Source organism: Mus pahari, chromosome 4 (assembly GCF_900095145.1).
Source record: "Mus pahari chromosome 4, PAHARI_EIJ_v1.1, whole genome shotgun sequence".
Classification (NCBI taxonomy): Eukaryota; Metazoa; Chordata; class Mammalia; order Rodentia; family Muridae; genus Mus; species Mus pahari.
In genome coordinates, this window is record NC_034593.1 from 79,251,878 (window position 1) to 79,279,059 (window position 27,182).

Below are 27,182 nucleotides of genomic sequence, written 5' to 3' on the forward strand. Positions count from 1 at the left end.
TTTTTATTTTATTTTATTTTTTGAGACTGGGTTACTTTCTATAGGCCTTGCTGTCCTGGAACTCACTTTGTACACCAGGCTAGCCTCCAACTCAGAAATCTGCCTGCCTCTGCCTCCGGAGTGCTGGGATTAAGAAGTGCACCACCAGCCCTGGCTGTCCTGGAACTCACTTTGTAGACCAGGCTGGCCTCAGAAATCCGCCTGCCTCTGCCTCCCAAGTGCTGGGATTAAAGGCGTGAGCCGCCACCACCCAGAGGCACATACATTTAATCCCAGCACTTTGTAGATAGAGGCCTGGTCTACATAGCTGGGGATGTCTAGATCTACACAGTGAGATCCTGTCTCAAAAAATATTTCCTCTAGGGGCTGGTGCGTAGCTCAGAAGGACACACAAACACGTGTGCTCACACCTTTGTGTAGCTTTGTGCATATTCTAAGCCTTCCTACCCAGGAATCTTAGAAGGCAGGTTTGATTGCAGTAACAAGCTGTAAGAGGATGTCCTGGGCTGGGGATGGAGCTCGGTGTGTGTAGGACCCAGAGCTAGATCCCCAGCTCATCTCCACTAGGCCCCTTTTTAGAAAAAAAGATGCCATTTAAAGATGAGCCAGAGAGTGAAATGTCTGGAGGCGTTCTGGCTGAAGCCCACACTTTGTCCTTAGGAGGATTTGGAGGCAGCATTTGGGGGCTCTTCGGCTGGGCATCCTGGGGGTGACTGAAGGACAGACGGCCTGGTGCAGATCAGAGGTGAGGGCTCAGGAAGTGTGGGAGTCTGGCCAGCTCTGCTGTCCTGTCGGGGCCTCTCCTACTTGGATGCATTGCTCAGGACCCTAGCCCTGGCTTCATCCTCATGAAAGGAGTTAATTAAGTGGGAAGAAACTTGGCTCTCTCCAAGACTCCTGGCAGTTTAGCAAATGCCGTTGTTTGTGCTCTCTGCCCAGTGCCCTGGATTTGAGGCTGCTTTGTCTCCAGCCTGAATCAGTTCCTTTTTGGCCGGTCTTTTCCCAGCTGCAGCTCGGCACAGAGCCACCCCTCCCCCACACTACTGGACTGTGAGCACACGAGTGGCCTGGAAGATTGGTGGGTGCTGTTGGAAACGCCCTCCTTCCACAAAAGACAAGGCCGAGCACTCCACTGGAAATGGGAGCCAGGGAACTGGAAAGTGGGGAGCAGAGACTGAGGAAAAGTAGGCGGGAGAAGGCAGAGGAGGGGACTTTCCCTTCTGTCGTCTCCACTGTCCCTTCCTGTTATGTCCTTTTTTCCCTTTGAGCTAGGATGTCAAGAATTTTAGGCTGTTCTTGAACTTTTAGGGAAGGCTGACTTTGAACCCCTGAATCTCTTGCTTGTACCTCCTAAGTACTGGGGTTGTAGGTATGGCCCTCCACTTTCATTTCCTATGGGACCAGGTACATTTCTGTACCTCATAGGCAAGCACTCTACCAACTCAGCCACATCCACAGCCCTTGTGTGTGAGTGTGTGTGTGTGTGTGTGTGTGTGTGTGTGCGTGCGCCTGTGCGGGTTTCTGAGACAGTTTCCTGTAGCCTCGGTTAACATTCAGCTTCCTAGAGCTGAGGATGACCTTGAACGCCTAAGCCTCCTCATCTCACTGACCAAGAGCTGGGATTCCAAGCCTCTGCCATGATGCCCAGTTTTCAGAGTCAGAATTGGCTAGTATAGGATTCCAGTACTCAGTCAGCAAAAGCAGGAGGATCACTGTAAACTCAAAGGCAGCCTAGGCAGAGTTGAGTCTCTAGTTGCATATGTAGCAGAAGATGGCCTAGTCGGCCATCGATGGGAGGAGAGGCCCTTGGTCTTGCGAAGATCATAAGCCCCAGTACAGGGGAATGCCAGGAACAGGAAGCGGGAGTGGATGGGTTGGGGAGCAGGGTGGGGGTCATGGGGGAGGGTATGGGAGCTTTGAGGATAGCATTTGAAATGTAAATGAAGAAAATATCAAAAAAAAAAAAAAAAAAAAGGCAGCCTAGGCTACATATGCAGTCAGCTCCAGGCTAGCCCCGTCTATGCAGTCAGCTCCAGCCCAGCCCAGTCTATGCAGTCAGCTCCAGGCCATCGAGAATTACACAGTGAGACCCCATGTGTTACAAAACAATAAAAATAAGTGCTGGAGATGTAGTTCAACTGGTAGCGTGCATGCTTGCAGGCACATGTGAGCCCTGGGGTCTAATTCTTGCACTGCAGACACTATGTGCTAGTTCACACCTAAGCCCCAGAGTGTGGGATGCAGGGAGGACAACAAGAAGTGCAAGGTCATCTTCAGTTCCATCGGATTCTTGATCAACATTAAAAAACAAATTTCGGGGCTGGAGAGATGGCTCGGCAGTTAGGAGCACTGACCCTCAGGCCTCTGGGTTGCAAACAAACACTGCCAACAACTGTCTTTTCCCCCCAATAAGGTGAGAACTTCTTAAGGATAATAATACGCCAGGCACGTTACCTGGTTCCTTATGGTGACCTAATGGGGGAGGCAGTGTTGTCAGCTAAGGGGAAGAGACTGACAGGAGTGAGGTGCCCACTGTCACGCAGCTGGGAAGCAGAAGCTGAGGTGTCAGGTAGTCAATTCCAGCACCAGTGTGCACCTACAGCCCCGCTCTGCCCCCCAAGCTCCATGCGAAAACCTGGATGAGCTGCCAGGAGGGGTGGTTGTATGTGCTCTGGAGGGGTGGTTGTATATGCTCTGTACGCAGGACGTTAATTCCAGAGTAATATTTCTGAGTGGGAAAGAGGGAGAAAGCAAAGGGTGGAGGTCCTGACCTTCCTCCCACTGCAAACCAGGGAGAGGAGCAGCGAAAGTTCTGTGTTAAAGGTTAGGCCTGGAAAGTGAAGTGCTGTGCTACACTGAAGTCATAGCATGCTTATAAAAAGACATACACAGGGGTTGGACAGATGGCTCGGTGGTTAAGAGCTCCTGTTGTTCTCAGAGACTCAGTTCAGTTCCAAGCACCCACATCAGACAGTTAAACTCCAGCTCCAAGGAGTTCAACTCCCTCTGTCCTCAGGCAAGAACACACACTCAGAAATAATAATAAAGATATTTTTCAAAGAAATGCTCAGGGACCGTTGCGATGGCTCAGTGGGAAAGTGTGCTTGCTCCCAAGCCTGATCTGAATGGAAAGAGAAAATCAACTCCTGCAAGTTGTTCTCTCATCTCCACAGACATGTGACACACATGTGTTCCTTATAGCTTACAAATAAATAAAATGCAAATGTAACAAAAAGACATACAGAACAACAAAAAAAGGAAATCGAGAAGACATGGCCACGGCTGGACTTGGTGGTGCACACCTATAATCTCAGTATTTGGGAAACAGGGGCCGGGAGAGGCAGAACTGAAGGTCATCTTTGGGTACAAATCCAGCTCAAGTTCCAGGCCAGTCTGGTCTACATGAGACTCTGTCTCAAAACTTGTGGAGCAGTGGCGGCGCACACCTTTAATCCCAGCACTGGGGACAGAGGCAGGAGGAGCTCTGACTGAGCCTGCTCTATGGAGTGAGTTCTAGGCTACACAGAGAAACCCTATCTCAAATAAACAAACAAAAACAAAAACAAAAAAATAGAAAATTTGGACGTGGTGGTGCGTGCCTTTAATCCCAGCACTTGGGAGGCAGAGGCAGGCAGATCTCTGTGAAGTTGATGCCAGCCTATTAATGAGTTCCAGGATAGCCAGGGATATATATATATATATATATATATATATATATATATATATATATATATAGAGAGAGAGAGAGAGAGAGAGAGAGAGACCCCCCATCTCAAAAAAAAAATCATAATAACATTTATAATCACCTAGGAAAGGAAGCTGAGGATGAAGTGAATTAATTTTTATACTTTTTCAGCAATGTGGTGCAGGCTCCCTCAAGGAAGAACGCAGGTTCTAGAACACCAGGTTAGCCCCTTTGGCCTTAAATTGTGATGAGTCAAAGGCTGGTGGACCAGTCTGTTCCACACAAGCTGGATACCAAGCACTAAGTGAAAGCTTAGAAGCAACTTGCCCTTTTGTCTCCCAGAATTTGCTTCTTAGAGGAACACACCTGCCTGGCCTTCAGTTATCCTTTGAGTACAGCTTAGCTGAGAACTCAGTAACTTCTCTGTCACATGTCTTTGCTATCGTCTCTCTGCTGACCCTCCTCCTCTCACTCCACTGAGATCTGGCATGCCCCCTTCGACCATCCCTCCCTTGCACACTCCTCCTCCTCACCTGAATGTTCCTCTTGATGATGTCCCTGGTCAGCTGAACCTTGCCCGTGCTGGGGTCCACTCCAGCCAATGGCACCATGACCTCCCCGATGACGTCATCCCGAGAGAAGCGGTCAAAGCTGAGCACGAGGAAATGCAGCACCAGGTCCTGCAGCTGGCTGTACGGAATGCCGTAAAAGGTGAAGGTCTCATCAAACACGGGGTCCAGGGTCTTGCGAAGCACTCGGGTCTTCACTCGATGCCGCTTGTCGGGAAGAATGGTCATTTTGATGTAGGGATCAGAGCCCTGGGTCTGGTCATCCATCACTGGCAGCCCGTGGGCCTCTTGGATTGTTACCACCAGAGCTTTCTTGGGAAAGTTGTAGTCCACTGAGAAGGTGAGGGAGCCTAGCATCACGTCTTCCTCTGGTGAGGACGGGGAGGTGGCTTTGCTCTCACCAGGGGTCAGGCTTGTCATGGGGCTTCTCAGTTCTTCCCCATAGTCTCTTTTGATGGGTAACTGGTCCATACAAGATGCAGGGCTAGGCCCTCTGGGATCCTTGTCGTGGCTCAGCAGGCCAGACTCCGCGTTTATCAACAGGTTCCCTCGTCCACTTTCTCTCCGAGGGCCGCCGTCTTTGTCTCTCCTAACTTTGATGATTTTCTTCTTGTTGCTGAGGGTCTCTGGGTAGATGCTAATGCCTTTCAGCATATGAATGAATTTGTATGGTGGGGTCTTGTGCTTCTTCTCTGCCTGCTGGTGGCAGCAGGTCCACACAAAGACAGTCACGGAAACACACACCACCAGCACCGAGGCCCCGATGAGGCCAGCTGCTACTGGGGACACATCTGAAGGCAGAGACCACAGTTAGGTCAGAACAGGACTTCCATTCCTGTCAAGAGCAGCCTCTCCTGGGGCCAAACTAGTCCTCATTCCAGCCCCATCCGGGCTTTGGAGCTTTTCTGCTCACTGCCCAAGTGACCCAAACCCTTGCCTTCCTGCTAAAGCCACAGAACACATTTGCAAAGCTACTGTTGTTTGAGACAGGGTTTCATTATGTAACCCTGGCTGTCCTGCAAACTGCCATATAGACCAGGCTGGCCTCGATCACATAGGGGTTGCCTTCCTCAGCCTCCCAAGTATTAGGATTAAAGACTGGCTCACTTAGTTTCTTGTTTTTTTTTGTTTTTTGTTTTTTTTTGTTTTTTTTGAGACAGGGTTTCCTGGAATTCACTCTGTAGACCAGGCTGGCCTCAAACTCAGAAATCCGCCTGCCTCTGCCTTCCGAGGGCTGGGATTAAAGGCATGCGCCACCACGCCCGGTTACCACCAAGCCATCTTGACACTCCCTGATTCTTCTTTTTTAAAACCTTTATAGCACTTGCAGATTTGATTGCTCAGTTTGATTTGTGCTTCTCAGAAAGCGGAGTGTCTGAAGGTTGCCTTTTGCGTGGGAATCTGTTCACCTTAACCACTGCACGTGGCAGGAGCTGTGAGGTTGGTTTCAGGAAGGCATTCCAGAACACCCAGCACAGACTTGGAACAGCTGATGCCTCTGACTCCTGAGTGCTGAGATTTAAGGAATTTGACATATGTCCACCTCAAATATAATTTTCTTCTAAAACCTTCTTCTAGTATCTTATTGATTGATTGGTTGATTTCCCGGCAATGTGGTCAGCTCAGAGCAGCCAGCATGCTAGGCAGCAGCCTTAGCAGGGTCCTGGTGGCGCACACCTTTAATCCCAGCACTCAGGAGTCCGAGGCAGGCGGATTTCTGAGTTCGAGGCCAGCCTGGCCTACAGAGTGAGTTCCAGGACAGGCTACACAGAGAAGCCCTGTCTCAGAAGAGGCTGCATGTGTAGTCAGGCAGTGCTTCTCTAGCACACACAAGCCTTGGGTTTGAGTTCAGTGCCACATACAACAAAGCATGGTGGTTATGCCTGCAGTCCCAGCACTAGGGGAGGTGGCAGCAGGAGGGTAAAAGGCTCAAGGTATCAAGTTCAAGACCAACATGGGCTACCTGAGATCCTGTCTCTACAGAAGGAATTACATTATAGTGCAAAGCTGGTCACAAACTCACTAATCTTTGGCCCTAGCCTCGTCTGTGTGGATCTGACCATAGCACTCAGCTCCATAATTTTGCTGTTCATTATCTTCCCTGGAATGTAGCCCTTATGGGGCGCGTCATCTCGCTCATTGGTGTAAGGCAATGTTTAAAACACATAGCAGGCATGTAAAGGTATTGTCTCCTGGATAAACAAATAACTAAAGGCACAGAACAGTGATCTGTCTCCCCTGCTTCCCTCTCCCTGCCACTAGGCTTGTCTTTCCCTTAAAAGTTGGACCTGCCTGACTTAATTAAGTTCATTGAAACTAAACGGGTTTTACTACCTAAGGCTTATAGTGTCCTGTCCCTCTTACGCCTTGGGGGAAGAGCTGGAAGTCTGAAGAACTAAGGAAATAAATACAATTCTAGCACATTCCAGATTCTTGCTAAATATCCTCATCGGCAGGGCCGACAGTCTCAATTCCTGGAGGCCATGGGCCAGGCTCACCTCAGGAAAGAGCCACCTCCTGTCCCACATGAACAAAACTCGTCACTGTCCTGGGTTTCTGTCCGCTTATTACGCTGACCTGTGTTTGTTCATCTGCTTTTCTTCATTAGATACATTTAGTAAGAACAGAGCTGTCCTCCGTCTGTCTCAGTTTCTCAGCTGCCAAGAAGCAAACAGCTTTGGTCCAGTTTGTACTGTCATGCTTACGTGCTCCAAACATGGGCCACAGGCATGGACCAGTGAGCAAATGACCAGAAGCCAAAAACTTTTCATCAAACCCAGACTTGGTCCACTGTTGACTTCAATAACCTACATCTTAGCAACAAGGGTAGACAGGCACTGTGAATGCAGGCATCCAAGATAAACATAAAACCCTCTGGAGACTGGAAAGTCTGCCCACCTATGGGCAAGAATAACAGGTCAAGTGAGCACAGGCTTGAGCCGACATTAGGCTCGCCCTGGCTTCCATTGTAAACGCACAGTCTACCTCTTGTAGGCGGCAGTGTAATTGAATCTGCATTGGGCATCCCACACAGCACTGACAGTAATGAAATGTTTCTGTCCTGACTTAGGTATTTTAATGCGGACTTATTAGGCCCCTGGAAGGCATTAGCATAGAGACTTTTTATTACCAAAGAACCCATTGAGTAAATGAATAGGACCAACGCTGTCCCTGGTTTACAATCAGGACATTTATAATTTAGAAATCTTCCTAGGTCTACAGATTGGCTAATGCCATTGACGGAATTTAACTTCTGACCCTATTGCCACCAGAATCCAGACTCTGGATTATATATATGGGTATATTATACATAATTGGAATACTTGGGAGAAAACAAAACACAAAACCAGGGTGAAGGTGCTTCCTGCCAAAACTGTGAAGTTCTGTGGGAACTCTTCTGACTCCCACATGTGGGGTTTGTGTTGTTTTGTTTTGTTTTTCAAGACTGGGTTTCTCTGTGTAGCCCTGGCTGTCTTGGAACTCACTCTGTAGACCAGGCTGGCCTCAAACTCAGAAATCCACCTGCCTCTGCCTCCCAAGTGCTGGGATTAAAGGCGTGCGCCACCACCGCCCGGCCACATGTTTTTTTTTTTTGTTTTTTGTTTTTTTAAAGATTTATTTATTTATTTTATGTATATTGAATACACCATTGCTCTCTTCAGACACACCAGAAGAGGACATTAGACCCCATTACAGATGGTTGTGAGCCACCATGTTGTTGCTGGGATTTGAACTCAGGACCTCTGGAAAAGCAGTCAGTGCTCTTAACCCCTGAGCCATCTCTCCAGCCCCCACATGTGTTTTTTAAAACATAATTAAGGATATGCACACATGAATAAAGAAATAAGACAAAAAAATTTAAGAAGAGCAGGCTAGGTGTTAGCATAGGCCTTTGATCCCAGCACTTGGGAGGCAAAGGCAGGCAGATTTTTCTGAGTTCAAGACAGCCGGTCTACAAACAGTTCTGGGACAACCAGGGGTGTTACACAGAGAAACCCTGTATTGTGGGAAAAATAAAAAATAAAAAAGCAGAGTGCTAGAAACCATATTAAACCAGGCAGTGGTGGCACAAGCCTTTAATCCCAACACTTGGGAGGCAGAGGCAGAGGCAGGTAGATTTCTCAGTTTGAGGCTAGCCTGGCTACAGAGTGAGTTCCAGACAGCCAGGGCTACACAGAGAAACCCTGTCTCAAAAAACCAAAATAAATAAATAAATAAATAAATAAAATAAAGATACTTTTTTTTTTTAGACATGGTGTGATTACATAGCTCTGGCTATCCCGGAACTCACTATGAAGACCAGGCTGACCTTGAACTCACAGAGATTCCCCTGCCTCTCCCTTTGAGCAGTGGGATTAAAGGTATGATCCAGCTTCCACTTAGCCCAATGAATAAAATCTAAAAACAAATAATAGCCAATGTAAAAAGCCATCGTGAGTTTCATGGGGAGACCTTGCTTGTTACAAACAACAGCAACAACCTAAGTAAATAAGTGAACAAATAAATAACCACAGGGATTACCCCAATGGAGATTGGACCATGTGTTCTTGAAATTTTCTCTTTCTTTAAAAAAGTTTCTAATGACTTGTTCTTATTGATCTACACTGGTGTTGGGCTGGCGTGTCCATCTGTGTGAGGGTGTCAGAGCCCCTGGAACTGGAGTCACAGACAGTTGTGAGCTGCCATGTGGATGCTGGGAACTGCACCCAGGTCCTCTGAAGTGCTGTTAACTGCTGAGCCATCTCTCCAGCCTCCTTTTTATTCTATTTCCTTTCTTTTATTTAAAAACTGGGTCTCACCCTGAAGCTCTGACTGGCCTTAAACTTGGAAAGATCTGTCTGCCGCTTCCTCCCCAGGATGTCATAATTCTGAAATCCTTTCTATCTCAGTATTTCACCGCTCAGTGAAAGCTGAGAACCAGTCAGAAACGAACAGTCTTCACTTTGAAGGAATACAGGTAAGGAAAGAAGCTGTTATTAACACTCAAAAGCATGATGCGCAGGCCCATGTCTCATCTATGCTCCTGTTTACATCACTCGGTAACAGATAACTGTTTTGGGGGAGAAGTTCAGAGGCAAGAATCCCATCCTGCTCGTTCGCAAACTTGAGTTTCTGACATTTAACCGAAGCTAAGTAAATCCGTGTGAAAACAACTGTATGGCCGGTCGGAATGGCTCCAATATGAAGACATGGCTCTCCGCTGCCCAGTCAGGAGCTTTCTCGCAGATTGTTTGCTGTTGTTTAGTGAAGGTGACCGCTGACTGACTGACTGAGAAGAGGGCAGAAGGGAACTACCAAGGTAAACTTTATGTTTCAGTCTCCCAAGTGCTGGGATGGAATTACAGGTGTGAGCCACCACACCTTGTAGATAAGGATGTGTGTGCAATGTGTTTGACAGCACGCATACTCACTCGGGGGTGGCGAGGTGGGGAGAGGGAGGCAAAGGATATGGTTCTGGAGTGTGTTCTCTCCTTCAACCAGGCATGGGTCTCATAGCTGGAACTCAGCTCATTAATCAGGCTTTGCAGCAAGCACCCCCTATCTGCTGAGCTACCTTGCTGGCCCAAGACAGGCTTTTTTTTTTTTTTTTTTTTTTTTTAGCATAATTTGAAAAAGAAGTTTAAAAACCAAGACTGGGAGATGTCTGCATAGTTCTTTGGCTCCATGGTGTGGTGTCGTGGCTCTGGGGGACCAAGGAGCCTTCCTTAGGCGCTCACTGCCATTCTACCTCTGCCCTACATTCGCATCCATTTCAGTATTGTTCCCTCTGTCCCAACACCCAAGACAGTGAACTAGAAACAGCAGATGGTGAAATTCAAGGCCTCTTCCTTGCTCTAATGAAAAGTTTGGTGGTGTTGGTGGTGGGGGCTGGAAAGATGGCTCAGCGGGTAAGAACACTGACTGTTCTTCTGAAGTCCAGAGTTCAAATCCCAGCAACCACATGGTGGCTCACAACCACCCGTAATGAGATCTGATGCCCTCTTCTGGTGCGTCTGAAGACAGCTACAGTGTACTCATTTATAATAATAAATAAATCTTTGGGCCCGAGTGAGCAGGGACTGAGCAAGTGGGGTTGACTGGATCGAGCAGAGGTCCTAAATCCAATTCCCAACAAGATGAAGGCTCACAACCATCTGTACAGCTACAGTGTACTCATATACATAAAATAAATAAATAAATCTTAAAAAAAAAGAAAAGTTTGGTGGGAAAAGGGAGTCGGAACTAATGACTGAAGTGTCATGTACATATGTATGTGTGTATGTATGCATGCATGCATGTTTGTATGTGTGTATTCTTTGTTTATATTTTTTCCAAGAAGTGTTTTTGCTGTGTAGCCCTGGCTCTCCCAGAACTCGTTCTGCAGACCAGGCTGGCCTCAAACTTACAGAGATCCTCCTGCCACTGCCTGTCTAGTACTGGGATTCAAGGCTTGAACCAGCACTGGCCAGTTCACTGCTAAGTGAATGTTTTAAGTAGCAGTGGGGTTGGTGATGTAGCTCCATTGATAGAATGCTTTCCCTCACTGCTCGAGACAGAGTTTGATCTCCAGTGTTGCAAGTAACTGGGTGCAGTGGCCCATGTCTGCAATTGCAGTGCTCAGAAGTGGAGGTGGGAGGATCAGGAATTCAAGGCCATCCTCAGCTTCAGAGCAAGTTCTAGGCTAGCCTGAGCTACATGAGAACCTATCTCAAAACAAACAAACAAACAAACAAACAAACAAATTGGGGCTAGGGAGATGGCTTAGTGAATAGAAGTATTTATCTCGCAAGCACAGGAATGTGTGTTTGAATCCTGGGAACCCATGTAAAAGCTCATCACACAGCTCATGCATTTGTATGTCTAGAAGTCCTATGGGAAGATAGGAATCTCCAGAAATTCAAGGCCCTGCTATCCTTCCATATTCAGAAGAAAAATAACAAATGAGTGCCAGGTGTGGTGGTAAACTCCCTTAATCTTAGCATTCAAAAGGCAGAGGCAGGAGGGTCTCTGTGAGTTTGAGACTAATAAGATCTATAGAGCAAGGTCAGGGACAACCATAATTACATTGAGAGATACTGTCTCAAAGAGGACAAGACAAAGCAAAACAAAAACAAAAGCAATGAAGAAAGAAAGAAAATAAGCAGCCAGGTAGAGTGGTACACGCCTTTAATCTCAACATTTAGGAAGCAGAGGCAGGTGGATCTCAGTGAGATTGAGGCCAGTCAGGTCTACAGATCCAGTTTCAGGCAATCTGGAGCTACATCGTGAGAACTTGTTTCAAAAACCAAACCAAACCAAACTAGACCAAACCAAACCAAACCAAACCTAACCTAACCTAACCTAAGTATAACAAGAAGACCCTTTCTGAAAGAAGGTGAAAGATATGGACTGACATCCTAGGTAGTCTTGTGTTGTGTCACAGAGTGAATGAGTGATTCAACCAATAAAGAAGAAAATCATTCTCCTGATTGGTTACTTTTTGTTTCTCAAGGTCATGTCTAACTGAATGTTGACCTGTGTATCCTCTGTCATGTGCTGGACTTTAAAGGACTTTGTAACAAATGAAAATGTCAGAGTGGCAATTCTCTTTGGGGCAATCTATAAGGGTCTAGGGATCTGGAGACACAGGAGATATTCCCAATTCCTTCAGCCTTTGCTCAGATAAGAATTAAAAAAAAAAAATTGGACTATTTAATTTCTTTAAAAAAATAAATAGGGCTGGAGAGATAGCTCAGTGGTTAAGAGCACTGACTGTTCTTCCAGAGGTCCTGAGTTCAATTTTCAGCAACCACATGGTAGCTCACAACCATCTGTAATGGGATCTGATGCCTTCTTCTGATCTGTCTGAAGATGGTAACAGTATACTTATGTACATAAAATAATTTCTTTAAAAATATATTAATGCCGGGCCTGGTGGCGCAGGCCTTTAATCCCAGCACTTGGGAGGCAGAGGCAGGCGGATTTCTGAGTTCGAGGCCAGCCTGGTCTACCAAGTGAGTTCCAGGACAGCCAGAGCTATACAGAGAAACCCTGTCTCGAAAAACAAACAAACAAACAAACAAAAAAATATTAAATTTTGTTTTAATATTTATGTGATTATTCTAGATATGCAAGTGTTTTGCCTGCTTGCATGCATGTGCACCACCTGTGCGCCTAGAGCCTGTGAAACTCAGAAAGGGACACTGATTTCTTTGGGCTGGAGTTATGATCTTTGTGAACCTTTATGTGGGTTCTGGGAATTAATCTCAGGATTTTTGCAAGAGCAACAAGTGCTCCTAACTGTTGCGCTAACACTTTAGTTCCCTGAGTATTTTGATTTGTTTGTTTGTTCAATTTCTTTTTTTTTTTTTTTTTGAAACAAGAGTGTCATGTAGCCCAGGCTACAAAATGGCTATACAGCCAAAGCTGGCCTTCAATTTTTTTGTTGTTTTAAATATTTCAAAAACCATATTACTATGTGTGCATGTGCGTGTGTGTGACATGCCATGAGTGTATGGGTAAAGGTAGATGACAGCTCTGTGGATTCCTTTTTTCTCCTTCCACCTTTATGTGGGCTCTAAGGCTAGAACTCAGTTTGTTAGGTTTTGAGCCCAAGTGTTCTACATACTGATCCATCTTCCTGGCCCTGGCCTTTGAATTCTAAACTCCACCTTCCCAGTGCTATAGAATTGTAGTGTGATCCACCATGCTATGATCACTTTTTTAACTTTGTTTTATTTTTATTTTTTTCAGGGTTTCAGTCTCTAGTGGGCGCTGATTGGACATACTCAGGCTTACTTTGAACTCATGACACTTCTACCTCAGTCTCCCAAGTACTGGGGGAAAATGCCTTGAACCACCATTCCTGGCTTCTTGTTTTTAGAGACCAGTCTCATGACCTTGTCCAGTCAGGTTTTGAACTCAGGAAGTAGCCCTAAACTGGCCTTGAACTCAGGAAGTAAAGAAACCACAAGTCCAGGTTCTGTTTCATCTACTCTCAAAAGGCTCTAGAATTGCAATTAGAGAAAGAACTCTGCTGGAAAAAGAGAGTTTGAGAAGCAAAAGATTGTGAAGAAAATCCTGGGTTTCTCATGTGATCACAAAAAGGATTTCGGTCTGGGAAACTCAAGACTTAGAGGATAGAGACAGAGCAAAGCTGAAGAAATACAGTAAGACCCAGCCTTGGGGTCAAATGGGAACAAGGGCTTAGGGGTGTGAAGATCCATTGTCTGGACGCTTTTGCTGTGATCTGATGGCTTATGTTGAGAACACTGGGTTTCGTTCAGTTCCATATACCTCTTTCTTGGGAGTGAGAAAGCCATTTTTTTTTTTTTAAAGATGGCTTGTGTCTCTACCCTAAATTTTGGAACCTAATGCTCACACCTGGATTGTCTGAGGGATATACTCTCTTAAGGAATATGAAGGTTCTAGGTTTGCTCTGCAACAACTCTTACTTGATTACTCCAATCGAAGGACAATTTTATTTTACTTATTTATGTGGTCTGAAGCAGAGCATGAGAAGTTTATGCTCCTGGATCGTTATGGAGGAGTTCCCCAAGAGGAAACGACTTGGCCAAGCCTCTCTTGCTTTCTTTCCCACCTATTTACCACAGTGCTTTCTGCCCCAGGGAGTGTAAAAGTGCTCTGAGAACCCAGAGGGCTAGGTCTTGGACCAGCGGCTCCGAGATGACGTAATGCTTTCTGTGGTACACAAAGCGACCTCCCCCGGGCTGGGCCTCTCCAGCCCCTCCCCCAGGCCAGGATTACCTCCCAGGCCAGCACCAGCGCGGGTGAGTCCCCTTTTTTGAAATGCCAGACCGGGAAAACAGGGAACAAAGGCCCCGGAAGGGGCGCCTAGGCACTGCCAGGAGGTTCAGAAATAGACATCACGTCATCTCTCCGCCCGGCGGCGCCAAGCGCCATTTGGTAACACTGCGAAGGACTACACCATTACGGTGCAGAATGAAGCATGCAGGACTTGCATTTTACCCTAGCCCTAGCAACCCTCTGACCGGCTTAAGGAGTGGCTTCATTTGAGCTCCCCACCCCCGCACCCTTCTATCCCTGGAGGCCTCCGCCTCCCTTGGCTTCCAGCCATACAGCCCATAGTCTCCACGCTGCCATCTTGATGTCCCATCCCCCTTGCCACTTTCCTCTCCTGCAGCCCTCAGAAGTAGGAGGGGGAGGAAGGGGCACCGCCCTGCGTGCCCCTAGGGGGAGGGCTCGGCCTACCCCACCTCTCTTCCTCCAGAAAGGGGGGGGGCTGTTCACATCCTCCGCAAGCTTGCCATTTCTCACCTCCAGTCGTGCTGACAGTGCACCATCAAGGTTTACCATCAAGGTTTTAGCATCCTGGACTTGCCTAAGCTCGGTGGCACTCTGCCCTTGCCAACAACTGAAATTCAGAGGTTCTTCACAGCCTTCTACTCATGACCTCAGGCCCTATTCTCGCTAGGCTGGCAATGAGAGGGTCCCATTTGGACTTCACTCCCCGCCCATTCCTCAGCTATCTGGCATTGCAACGGCACTGATCGCCCCCAAATTAGTTTTCTTGGCTCTACTTACCAAAGCTGGGGCGTATATTTGTGATCTCAGCCATGTTGTAATCAGAGGCTCTTGATAGAAACACTTTTGCAGAGGTCAGACAACTTTGGGAATCTCGGTCAGTACCGAGGCCGCGGCTGTAGACCTCCAGATCAGGGGAGGGGAAGGTGCATGGCCGACTGCCCCTGCAGTACGATCCCTGGTTGCTAGCTGCGCTTTCCTCTTAGATGCTCCAGGGATGCTCTGAGCTAAGGATGCAGGTGCAGTCAGACTGGTCCTGATGAGAAATAGGCTCCGCCTCTTTCCGAATGGCCCTCGGCAGAAGACTCCGCCTCTGCCCGAAAGATTCCGGAAGCTCTTCGAGAGAAGACTCCTCCCACTGCCGAGTTTTCCCGAGGATGAGTCTCCGCCCATTCACAGACTGTGGGTGTTTGTGGCTAAATTTCAAAGCCCAGTAAGAAGTGTAGGTGTTTAGCTCAGTCGCACGTTCCTGTGACTATAGCACTCGAGTGGGTGAGGAAGGAGAGTCAAGGACAGTCTTGGATAGGTCTCCAAATACAGAAGGGCAGGAAGATAGTCGCTTTAGCGTCTTCTGAAGCTGTAATTCTAGTTGCCTGGGTTTATATAGCTGATCCTTCTGGGTCCGAGGAGTTGAGAAAAGCAAAATTCTATACTGTTTCAGTATTGATGGCTATTATTTTAGCGCACTCCTGAAACAGTAAAGGCGTTTATGGAAACTGACTAAAGATTGAAACCTGGGTAGAAGCAGAGTGATCAAGATTTCAGGCCAGTCTGAGGTGTATAACAAGAGCCTATCTCAGAAAAACAAAAACAATAATAAAGACTTAAAGTCTGCTGGGTAGTGGTGGTGCATGCTTTTAAACCCAGTACTCTGGAGTATAAAACACCAGAAAATATGCAAAAAAAATGAATTTTTGAACATTATGGCCCAGGCTCTTTACCGGGCACTGGGTCAATACATTAGAAGCTAGAATTGGAATAACTTATTCCAATTTGGGTATTTTTGTGAGTTCAAATCCTGTAAGGCCAGAATCTGCAAACCTGAAAAAGTGATAAAAATATTCATTGGTACACAGGACTTATTGTGGTGACCAAATCACCTAGTATAAGAACATTTTGCGGGTTGGAGAGTTGACTCAGCGGTTAAGAGCACCACTGACTACTCCTGAGTTCAATACCCAGCAACCACACGGTGGCTCACGACCATCTGTCATGGGATGATGCCTCTTCTGGTGTGTCTGAACAGTGACAGTGTGCTAATATACAAAAAAATAAATAAATCTTTAAAAAAAGAACATTTTGCAAAATAAAGACTACTATGCAGATATGAATAACTGCTATACCTTGAGTTCAAATCTGACTTTGACCTCAGCTATATGAAGCATCTCTCTGAATTTTAGGAATTCTCCTTTTCTTCCTATGCTCCAAGTATTTTGTGGGGAGGGTGATTAGTTGTCAACTTAAACTATGGAAACATGGATTCCCCACCCCCAGGTTTTGAGTTGGGTCGGCAACTAGGGAAGAGTAGGAAGTCTCCCCCAGTAGGAAGTCTCCACCCCTGCCTTCCTCCCTCTTTCCCTTTCTTTCATTCTTTCTTCTCTTTCGAGACAGGGTCTCTGTGTGTGGCCCTGGCCGTCCTACAGCTCGTCCTGTAGACCAGCCTGGCCTCGAAATCAGGGCTACGCCTGCCTCTTCCCCATCCATCCATTTGTCATGTGTTCGGTTACTTTTTCCATGAACTGACGTCTCAGGGCTGTGGCTTCACCAGGCCCTAAGCTAAGATGGCCCCGATCCCCTGGCGCATGCTCCTTGACGTGCAGGTCCCGCGCCTCGGGGGCGCGCACGTCAGCCGCTGCCGTTGCGTTACTTCCGCTGGTGCAGAAGCTGGGTTTCCGCGGGATCGAGCCGGCCTCCGAGGGTATTTGGTAGTGTGTGGTGGGGCGGGAAAGCAGCACGTTAGACGTGGGGCTCCCGGGCGGAGGCCGCCCAGGATGAGGGGCGTCTGCTCCGAGGCTGGGTGCCCGGTGCGTGAGGGGAATCGGGTAGCAGGGGTGTGCGTGCTGGTGCGGACCTGGGCTGGCGTTGAGCTCTGAGGTGGAGCGCGGAGCTAGGACTCCTGTGAAATGCTTGTTGAGGAGGGCTTTGGGGACTGCGCGCTCGTCGGCGCTCACTCACTCTTGGTCAGCCTTGCCTGGCCTTCAGGGAGCAGACTCTCGGAGGTACGGGAGTTCGAAGCGCTCGGAGCGATCCTCGCACAGTTCTGCCTGAATGGCCCCCGGCTGCTCCTCTCTTCCCCGCTTCCCCTCTGCTTCCTTCTCCGTGAGCCTTAGGAAGTCATCTGTGAACTAAGGCTCTCCCCACTCCCCTCCTTACTCATTTACTATCCTCCCCGACAGGATCAGCGAATCTTCTCTTGGTTATTGAGCTTTACGAAGATAAGAACCAGGGTTCTTAGGGCGAGGGGCCTCCCTTGATGCCCTAGAGAACGTGAGTTGCGGAGGCTTAAGATCAGCTTTAGCCGGTCGTGGTGGCGCACGCCTTTAATCCCAGCCCTCGAGAGGCAGAGGCAGGTGGATTTCTGAGTTCGAGGCCAGCCTAGTCTACAGAGTGAGTTCCAGGACAGCCAGTGCTACACAGAGAAACCCTGTCTCGGAAAACCAAAATACAAACAAACAAAAAAACCCCTGGGTTCCTAACTTACTAAGGAGGTGTGCTGAAACACCTGTCAGTGGAAGCAGCAGGGTCATAATACATGATCACCCTGAGATACACAGCAAGTTGGACTTCACCCTCCAGTACCTATGGAAATGCTCCCTGTTTAGTCCAAACGCAGCATAACTTTGTTTAGGCCCAATTTCATTCATTCATCTCTTCAGGGAATAGTCTACAATACCACATAATGCTGGATATTGGAGAAACCAGTTATTGATTCTGGTTTCTCACTGACTTCATAGCTCTAGAAGACAAGGATACTAGAAGAGTGATACTCAGTGCTATAAGATTTACTTTTTTAAATATTTGCTTATATGTCTGTGTGTGGGTATGTGAATATGAGTGCAGGTGGCCAGTTCCAGGCCAGTCTGGCTTTGAACTCGGATCCATTTGCCTCTTCCTAGGCTGGGAAGAGGCCTGCACTATCACATGAAGTCTGAGGTAACAAGCTTAAGAGATTAAGGTATCGCTTAGTCAAGTTAGCATACTGTTCAGTGTGGAGTTTGAGCTGAGCTACTGTAATGAATTTCTTTTTATGTTTTTGTTTTTGTTTTTTGAGACAGGGTTTCTCTGTGTAGCCTCAGCTGTCCTGGAACTCACTTTATTGACCAGGCTGGCCTCGAACTCAGAAATCCGCCTGCCTCTCTGTAATGAATTTCTTTCTTTCTTTTTTTTTTTTTTTTTAAAGATTTATTTATTTATTATATGTAAGTACACTGTAGCTGTCTTCAGACACTGCAGAAGAGGGCGTCAGATCTTGTTACAGATGGTTATGAGCCACCGTGTGGTTGCTGGGATTTGAACTCCGGACCTTCGGGAGAGCAGTCGGGTGCTCTTACCCACTGAGCCATCTCACCAGCCCCTGTAATGAATTTCTTATCTTCTGTTAAAAGTCCTAGGTATTTGGTATGAAATACCATGCTCATGATTAAACTTGGGGAGGGTGAAATGATACTCGAGAAATGTTACTACTGTTAACTACCACTGAAGTGATAATGACGTGGTTTTTATGCTTCTAGGATGGAACAGATGTGGAACTTGTAAAATGTTGCCCTGTAAGAAGAGAAGAATTTCAGTGACCGAGTCTTCTCAGCAGCAAGATGATCAGGAGGGTGATGACTTGGACCTAGAGGCAGCCGTGAAGCCAGACACGGACCAGCTCGCAGACAGCGGGTCAGAGTCCCTGTCCTGGGGTCAGAGTCAGGACAGTGCAGTGTGCCCTGAAGCGCAGGATGGAGACCATCAGCTCAATGTGGAGGCTCTGTCTTTGAACTCTAAGATGCTTACCCAGCCTGTGAACTTAGCAGTCATGGAAGCCGTTGATGTAACCGTCTCTCAGGAAATCCCCCTTTCTTCCTTGGAGTCTTCTCATTCCCTTCCTGTACACATGGATAAAGGGAGACTCCAGGCCTCTGCCTCAAGGAAAGGGAAGAGAATTGTCTTCACACCTGGTCAGGTTACCAGAGAAGATGGAGGGGCTCACCCTGTCCGAGAGGAGCCTCCTTCAGGAGAGCCTGCTGAAGAAGCCAAGACAGAAGGAGGTAAGGGTGAAAGGTCTGGGTTGCCTTTTCCTTTCCTGTTTAGGTTGAACATCTCTGATCTGAGGATCTAAATCCCAAAACGCTCTACACTTTTCTTTTGTAGTACTAACAGGATGCTGTAAGTTTAAAATCCCATATCTGACCTTGTGGGGAGCTATGTCAAAACTACAAGGTATCAGAAAAATATCATATAGGACTGTTGTCAGACTAGTAAATGAATTACAGGTGTAAGCTTAGATCCCATCTCTAATAAATCTCATGAATACACATATTCTTATTGGACCCAAGCATTTCAGTAAGGCACAGACTGTGTGTCACTTAGTTGTGTTGTTTTGATGTTTTTTGAGACAGGGGTTCTCTGTGTAGCTCTAGCTGTGCTAGAACTCTGTATGGATCAGCCTGGCCCTGAACTCACAGAGTTCTGCCTGCCTGTGCTTCCTGAATCCTGGGACTAAAGGCATGGGCCACTAGCACCTGGCTTGTCTTCTCGTTCTGTGTTGCCTTCCCAGAGAAATGTGTCTGTAAAGGGAAATGCTGTGGTCTGTACTTGGAATTGTGAACCTTACAAGTGGATTGAGAATTTCTTTTCCTCTCCAATTCTCTGTATTCTCTTTGACTTACCCCCTCCCCATTAAAAAATGTATTTATATGGGTATTTTACTTGCATATATATGTGCACTGTGTGTGTACCTTGTGACGGTGGAGCCAGAGCAGAGTATCAGAACCCCTGGCACTGACATTATGAGTGGTTGTGAGCCATCGTGTATGGTGCTTGGAACCAAACCTGGGTTCTCTGCAAGAGCAATGATTGCTATGAAGTATTGAGCTGGCTCTCTAGCCTTTTCTTCCCCTTTTACTTTTAGGCTTTATCCTGTATATCTGGAGAGGTGAACTGTGCACTTTATTAGTTTTGTATTCATGGGATGAGGGCAGTAGTTTAAAGGATAACTTTGGACATTAAGAAACGCTTTCCAGAGATGAAGAATGCTTTGGACTGAGGGCACTGAAGATTGCAGTTTGACAGAATGGAGCCTTGGACTCCTTGGGTAGGAACAACTTGAATAGGTGGTGATGTAGTAGCTTGGAAGAAGTAGGGAAAGGTGACATGTGAATGGCAGGTTAGGTTTCAGTTGTAAGAACCTTAATTTACTTCTTTAGGCACTGTAGTTTTTCCAGCAGGTAAACAGAGATAACACTCTCTCTTGCTTCTGTTTGTTTGCATTGTACGTGGATCTAAGAGCGTGTACAGACTAGGCGTGGGCTCTGAGCTAAGTCCTCAGCCTCCTGTTGTTTTTATCCTCTTTTTCAAAATTTTCTTTTGGGCTGGGCGTGGTGGCACACGCCTTTAGTCCCAGCACTTGGGAGGCAGAGGCAGGTGAATTTCTGACTTCAAGGTCAGCCTGGTCTACAGAGTGAGTTCCAGGACAGCCAGGGCTATACAGAGAAACCCTGTCTTGAAAAAACAAAAAAAACAAAAACAAAAAAAAAATTTTTTTTTTTCTTTTGGGTTATCTATCTATCTATCTATCTCAGGTTAGTCTGGAATTCACTTTGTAGCCCTGCCTGCCATCGACAAACGGCTCTTGCCTCTCTACCTTCTGAGTGCAAAAGTTATGGTAATTACATATTACCATGCCTAAAGGATGAGTTTTAATTTTTTAATATTTTCAAAATATACATACTTAATTTTTGGTTTCCTATATGTGAATATGAAGCCAGATTATGCACTATGTTAAGAAGCCAAGGGCTGGGCCATGTGAGTTGTGGGTCACCTGTAGAGACTCATGCTTTACATTTTTGTGGCTCTGGATTTGACCTTCAGTGGTGTATGTGATCACTCATAATTCTAACTATTCAAAATAATTAAAATTTAGAGTATACTATTTTTATTTTTCTCTGTTTTTAAATTATGTTTTAATTTATTCTGTTTGTGCATATATGTGTAGTGGGGTGTGTGTGGGTGAGTGTGTTCTGTGGTTCTTTTTTTTTTTTAAAGATTTATTTATTGTTATATGTAAGCACACTGCAGCTGTCTTCAGAAGCGCCAGAAGAGGGCGTCAGATCTCATTACGAGTGATGGGTGATTGTGAGCCACCATGTGATTGCTGGGATTTGTACTCAGGACCTTTGGAAGAGCAGTCAGTGCTCTTACCCGCTGAGCCATCTTGCCAGCCCGAGTCCTGTGGTTCTAATGTAGGGATCAGAGGATAACTTTGGGGGTCAGTCTCTCTTCGTCATGTGGGCTCTTGGTATCCAACTCCAGTAGTATGTCTTGGTGACAGGGGCTATCTCAATCCTCCCCTTTAAAAAACAGCAACCGGGGGCTGGTGAGATGGCTCAGTGGGGAAGAGCACCCGACTGCTCTTCCAAAGGTCCGGAGTTCAAATCCCAGCAACCACATGGTGGCTCACAACCATCCGTAACAAGATCTCTTCTGGAGTGTCTGAAGACAGCTACAGTATGCTTACATATAATAAATAAATAAATCTTTAAAAAAAAAAAAAAGACTCTACAGAGTCTGGATTTGAAAAAAAAAAAAAAAAAACAGCAACCGGGCTGGAGAGATGGCTCAGCGGTTAAGAGCGGTTAAGAGCGGTTAAGAACTGACTATTCTTCTGAAGGTCCTGAGTTCAAATCCCAGCATTGACTCACAGTCATCTATAATGAGATCTGATGCCCTCTTCTGGTGTGTCTGAAGACAGCTACATTGTACTTACCTATAATAATAAATAAATCTTTTTTTTAAAAAAACAAAACAAAACAAAACAGCAATCACGCAGGGAGACCCCGTCTTAAAGCCGAACCATGTAAGGACAGTCTTAAGCTTTTGATCCTCTCACATGCTGAAGTGTCTATGTAGGCTTGTACCTCTGAGCTGGCGCAGTCCCTCCACCCCTCCATCTAAGCTAGAGAAGCTAGAAGATGGCACCATATCCCCCAGAACTGGAGTTATAGAAGCTGTGAGGTGCCAGGTAGGAATGTTATCAGTTTCTGTCTCTCTGAGTTTTGCTGGAGCTCTCTCTCTCTCTCGCTCGCTCTCTCTCTCTCTCTCTCTCTCTCTCTCTCTCTCTCTCTCTCTTTTGAAATAGTTTCGCTATAGAGCTCTTACTGGCCTAGAACTTCCTGTGTGGACCAAGTTGAACTCAAACTCAGATCTCTAGCCTCTGCCTCCTGAGATGTGGGATTAAAGAGCCCTGCTGTTGTGCCCAACCCTGTTTTCAGCCCAAATTGGCCTCTCACCTTAGCCCCCAAGTGCAGAAATTGAAGTGTAAGCTTCACTTGGCTCAACGTTTTGTTTTACTACTTAAGAAAACAGCATCATATTGATTGTAGAAAGATGGAAGAAATACAGAAAAGATACATAATTTATGAAAGTTTCAGCATTTCACTATGGTTGTTACATTGTTAAACTATGCTTGTAGACTCTTAAGTGTTCTTTGTCTTTGTCCTTCCTCAGTGTTGTCAAGGCAGTCCCAGGACTCCCGGGTTCCAGGGAATGTCCCACCTCAGGCCTCCTGGAGTGGCCAGAGTTGTGAGCTCGCCCATCTCGGTGCTGCTCCAAACTGAGATCAAAACTGAGATCTGTGAGAACAGCAGGAATTGCTGTTAATCACTTTCCGAGTGTCTTGCCTATCACTTTGTTTGTTTGCTAAGTAGTTCTGGGGATTGAATTCAGAGCGCCCCCTCCTGTACGATGAGCAGACACTCTAACTCCATCTACCTCTCCAATGGTGCCCAAGCTGAGGGAATTAGGAAGACTTGAGGAGAAAGGGAGAGGAGACAGAGAAGGGAAGGGCAGTAGAATGTTTTTGTAGTAAGCACCACACCTGGGCTTAGTCTCCTGCAGTCTGTTTACTGCAATGCTGAGGCTCTGGCTTCAGGTTGAGTGTGCTCTGGCCAAGCTCTGACCTAGGGACAGCCCCAGCTCTGCATTGCTCCTCCTCTTTCAGTAGCTCCAATTTTTGATTTTGCTTTTATTTAAATTTTAATTGCCTTTTAAAAAGATGTATTTTCTTTTCTTTTTATTTTTTATTTTTTTGGACAGGGTTTCTCTGCGTAGCTCTGGCTGTCCTGGAACTCACTCTGTAGAACAGGTTGGCCTCGAACTCAGAAATCTGCCTGCCTCTGCCTCCCAAGTGCTGGGATTAAAGGTGTGTGCCACCACTGCCCGGTGTATTTTATTTTCTATGTCCGAGTGTTTTGTATGGTTGTTTGTGTACCCATGTTCATGCCTAGTGCTAACAGAGGTCAGAAGAGGGTGTCAGATCCCCTAAAACTGGATCACTATGTGAACTGAACTGTGCTATTAATATTTACCTTATGTGTATGGGTGTTTTGTCTGCATGTGTGTCTGCAACACTGTGTGCTTGGTACCCATGGAAAACAGTAGAGCATGTCAGATGCCCTGGAACTGGGCTTTCAGGTAGTTGTGAGCTTCCATGTGGGTGCTGGGAATCAAACCAGGGTCTCTGGAAGAGCAGCTGGTGCTAAACATCTCTCCAGCCTCCTGATGGGGAGGTTTATAAAGAAAGGGAAGTATGGACGTCTCCAGAGACTTCCTGGAGGAGAGTTAAATTAGATAGCAGTGTAACTTAGTGAGATGAAGAAAATGGCAAGGAACTTTGTATAATGTATGTAAAGGATTTTGTGATGCAGAGGAAGGAAGAGACAGGGAAGGATGGAAATTAGTGTATATAAACCAGTTTAAAAAGAATAACCAGGGACTGGAGAGATGACTCAGTGGTTATGAGTACATACTGCTTACAGAGGACTGAAGTTCAATTCCCAACACTTACTTTGAGTTGCTTACAAGCACCTAAGTGTAGCTGTGGGGGGGGGGGGGTTCCAGTACCTCTGGATCTGATGTAGTTGAGTGGAGTGCATGCCTAGTGTTGATGAAGTTCCGGGTTCATCCTCAACATGGCATAGACTGGGTATGGTGGAGAACACCTGTAAAGTCAGCACTTAGGAGGCAGGGTGGGCATCAGGAGTTCTAGTGCATCCTTGGCTGCGTAGCTGAACATGAGACCCTGCCTTGTTAGAGTACATTAAACTTGTAGGATAATTTGGAGTAGTTCCAGATGTTTCAGGTGCCCCAAGTCCCAGTGGAGGAATCTCTGCTGTCAGCCTGGCCTTATGTACTTGGAAGGGCAATGTTTATATGGATTTAAAGGTTCTGGCATGTATGTTTAAAAGCTTGTCAGCTGGCCATGGTGGTATTTGCCTGTAATCCAGGCACTCAGGAGGATTGCTGAAAGTTAGGGGCCAGTCAGGATTACATTGTAAGACTCTGCCTCAAAAAAAAGCAAGTTGTCTGCGTGTGGTGACCCCATGCCTGGAATCCTGCCACTTGGACAGGATTCAAGGTTGTCTTTGGCTACGTAGTGAGTTTGAGGTCAGCCTGGGTAACATGAAACCTGTTTTTGGGAAAAAAATAGAGAGAGCTGGGGCATGTTGGCACACTCCTTTAATCCTGACACTTGGGAGGTGTGAGTTCAAAGCCAGTCTAGACTACATAGTGCATTCCAGGACAGGCAGGGAGACCCTATCTCAAAAAACAGAAAAGCCAACACAAAGAAAGAAAGCACTGCAAATGTGTTAGCACATACCTGTAATTTCAGTACGTAGGAGGCTGAGACAGGAGAATTACTGTTATTGACTGCTTGAACTAGCCTTGAACTCACTGTGTAGCCCAGGCTAGACACAACTGACAGAACTTCTCTCTTTTTACTGTATTGCTTCTGGAGATCAAACTCAGGTTATTTGGCTAGGTTGCAATCCACTTGAACCTGCTGAACCATTTTGCTAGTCCTTGATAAATTTACTACAGTTTTACTACAGTCCTTGTTACTGCAGTTACTATGGTCCTTGTTAAGCAAAGTCTGAAGTCTATAGCTTCAGTAGGTAAGCCTGGGCTCTAAAAGGGAGGCAGAATGGAAAGTGTTAAGGATTAAGCTGTTATTTAAAATATAGGCTTTTTTCTTTTTTTGGTGGGGTAGTCTCTAATTTAGGAGTATTGTGTACTAGTTGAAACTGAAGATACCAATATGATGATAAAAAATAAAGGATGTATTTATGCTTTGCTCTCTCCTTTGAGATAAGGTCTAATACTGTAGCTATTTCTCGATGGCCATAGGGAGTATGTTTCTTTCTTTTTTTTTTTAAAGATTTATTTATTTATTATATGTAAGTACACTGTAACTGTCTTCAGACACTCCAGAAGAGGGTGCCAGATCTCGTTACGGATGGTTGTGAGCCACCATGTGGTTGCTGGGATTTGAACTCAGGACCTTTGGAAGAGCAGTTGGGTGCTCTTACCTGCTGAGCCATCTCTCCAGCCCCCAGGGGAGTATGTTTCAATTGAGGAAAGTGACAAATAGTTTGGTTTCCTTTTTAAGACATAGTCTTAAAATATATATATGAGCCCAGGCTGGCCTTGAACTTTGTATGTAGCCTAGGCTGGCTTTGAACTTGAGATTCTCCTGCTTTTTCTTTCCTAATGCTGGGCTTACAGGCATGAACCCCACTCCCAGTTCCTGTGGTTGCTGGTGTCCACTCCAGGACCTTATGCATGCTAGCTAAGAACTCCACCAACTGATCTACATCTCCAATGCCACTTGGACCCCTTCTGAAATACGAATGTTTAATTGAAGAATATGCAAACAGATAAGACAATTTCAGAAATACAGAAAGTACCCAGGTGTGGTGGCACGGATCTGTAATGTTGGCCGTTGGGAAGTTGAGCCAGGAGACCGCAAGTTCCTGGCCAGCTTCAGCTATGTGGGGAGACTTTGTCTCAAAATAAAAACAAGGCTGGAGAAACACATCAGCTGTTAAAGGTTAGGTTCACAACAAAGCATCAGACTAATCATAGACAAGAACCACTGTCCCAAAAGTATCCGCCAACAAATGAATACAGGAGTCAGTGAGTGGGGGCTGGAGAGATGGCTCAGTGGGTAAGAGCACTGACTGCTCTTCCAGAGGTCCAATACCCTCTTCTGGTGTGTCTGAAGAGAGCAATGGTGTACTCATATACATAAAATAAATAAATCTTAAAAAAAAATCAGTGAGTGTCAGACTCACTGCCTCTTCAGCCCTGCTCCTCCCCTGCCCTCTTCAGCCCTGCTCACCTCCTGACTTCAAGTCTCCCCCTGATCCCCATAGAGTGACTCTTTGATATATGTAATATGCAAGAATTGTATTCTTTCTTTCTTTTCAAGCATTGTTTTCTTCTTATGTGTATCTATTTTCACTTTCACTTTTTTTGGCACGGGTGGGGGTTGGGGTTGGGGTGGGGGGCTGAGGTGGGGGTTGGGGGAGGGGGCGCTGGTCTGAAGGTAGTGGTAAGTCATCTCACCTGATTGTTGGCCTTCTGTTACAGATTGAACTCTTATTCTACACCTTCTCTCTAGTCACAACTGCACTTGACTGGTCTAAACAATAAATTATCTTTAAGGGCTGGACCTAGGCCCCTCCACACCTAGCAGATGTGCAGCTGGCTGGGTCTTCCATGTGTATCTGAACACCTGGAGTGGGTTGTACCCCTAAAGCTGTTGCCTGTCTGTGGAATCTGTTCCCCTAACTTGACTATCTTGTCTGGCCTCAGTGGAAGAAGCACCTAGTCCTTCAAAGACTTGATGTGTCAGGGTCAGGGGTTGCTCCACTTTCTGGGAGAAGGGGAGGGGGAATGGGGAGAGAGACTATGGAATTCGGGGGTGGGGGTGGGCTGGGAACGGGCACATTGATTGGGATGTAAAGTAAATTAAAAGAAGGGGTGGGGTGTCTTACTGTATAGCTTTGCTGCTTGGAGCTCACTTTGTAGACCAGGCTAGCCTTGACAGCTGCCTTTCCCCCCTGAGTGTTAGGATAAAGGGATGCCAGACTCTGGGGTGTTTGTGTGTATGTGTGTGCAAGTACAAAAGAGAAAATGGAGACCAAGGACAGCTCGATGGGCAGGTTCTCAGTCTGCCCTGTGTCCTTGCCTGCTCCCGCTGTCCGTCTTTGTAGTACAGACTGTCCTGTATCTCAGGTGGCCACCTTCTTCTGCCTTCCTAATGCTGGGGCTAAAGGCCATCTAGCCTGCTTACAGGGCCACCTAGCCTGCTTACAGTTTTTTTTTCTTTACTTTCTTTCTTTCTTTTTTTTTTTTTT

At 46.4% G+C, this 27,182-nt stretch overlaps 2 protein-coding genes across 11 annotated transcripts in view; one reads left to right on the plus strand and one right to left on the minus strand.

Moving 5' to 3' along the window:
• Window positions 1-15,065, minus strand: part of Syt11 (synaptotagmin 11) — a 28,744-nt gene extending 13,679 nt beyond the window's left edge. The window contains exons 1-2 of one of the 2 annotated variants that reach the window (XM_021195804.2): window positions 14,779-15,065; window positions 4,219-5,045 (exon numbers count right to left, since the gene is read on the minus strand). In XM_021195804.2, coding sequence (XP_021051463.1) covers window positions 4,219-5,045; window positions 14,779-14,812 — 861 coding nt within the window. In that variant the 5' untranslated portion in view covers window positions 14,813-15,065. The remainder of the gene's footprint in view (window positions 1-4,218; window positions 5,046-14,778) is intronic. The other variant, XM_021195803.2, reaches the window with a different exon arrangement.
• Window positions 13,971-27,182, plus strand: part of Gon4l (gon-4 like) — an 86,221-nt gene continuing 73,009 nt past the window's right edge. For 4 of the 9 annotated variants that reach the window (XM_029538051.1, XM_029538059.1, XM_029538058.1 and 1 more), the window contains exons 1-2: window positions 16,639-16,696; window positions 18,510-19,031. In XM_029538051.1, coding sequence (XP_029393911.1) covers window positions 18,536-19,031 — 496 coding nt within the window. In that variant the 5' untranslated portion in view covers window positions 16,639-16,696; window positions 18,510-18,535. The other 5 variants (XM_029538054.1, XM_029538055.1, XM_029538053.1 and 2 more) reach the window with 5 other exon arrangements.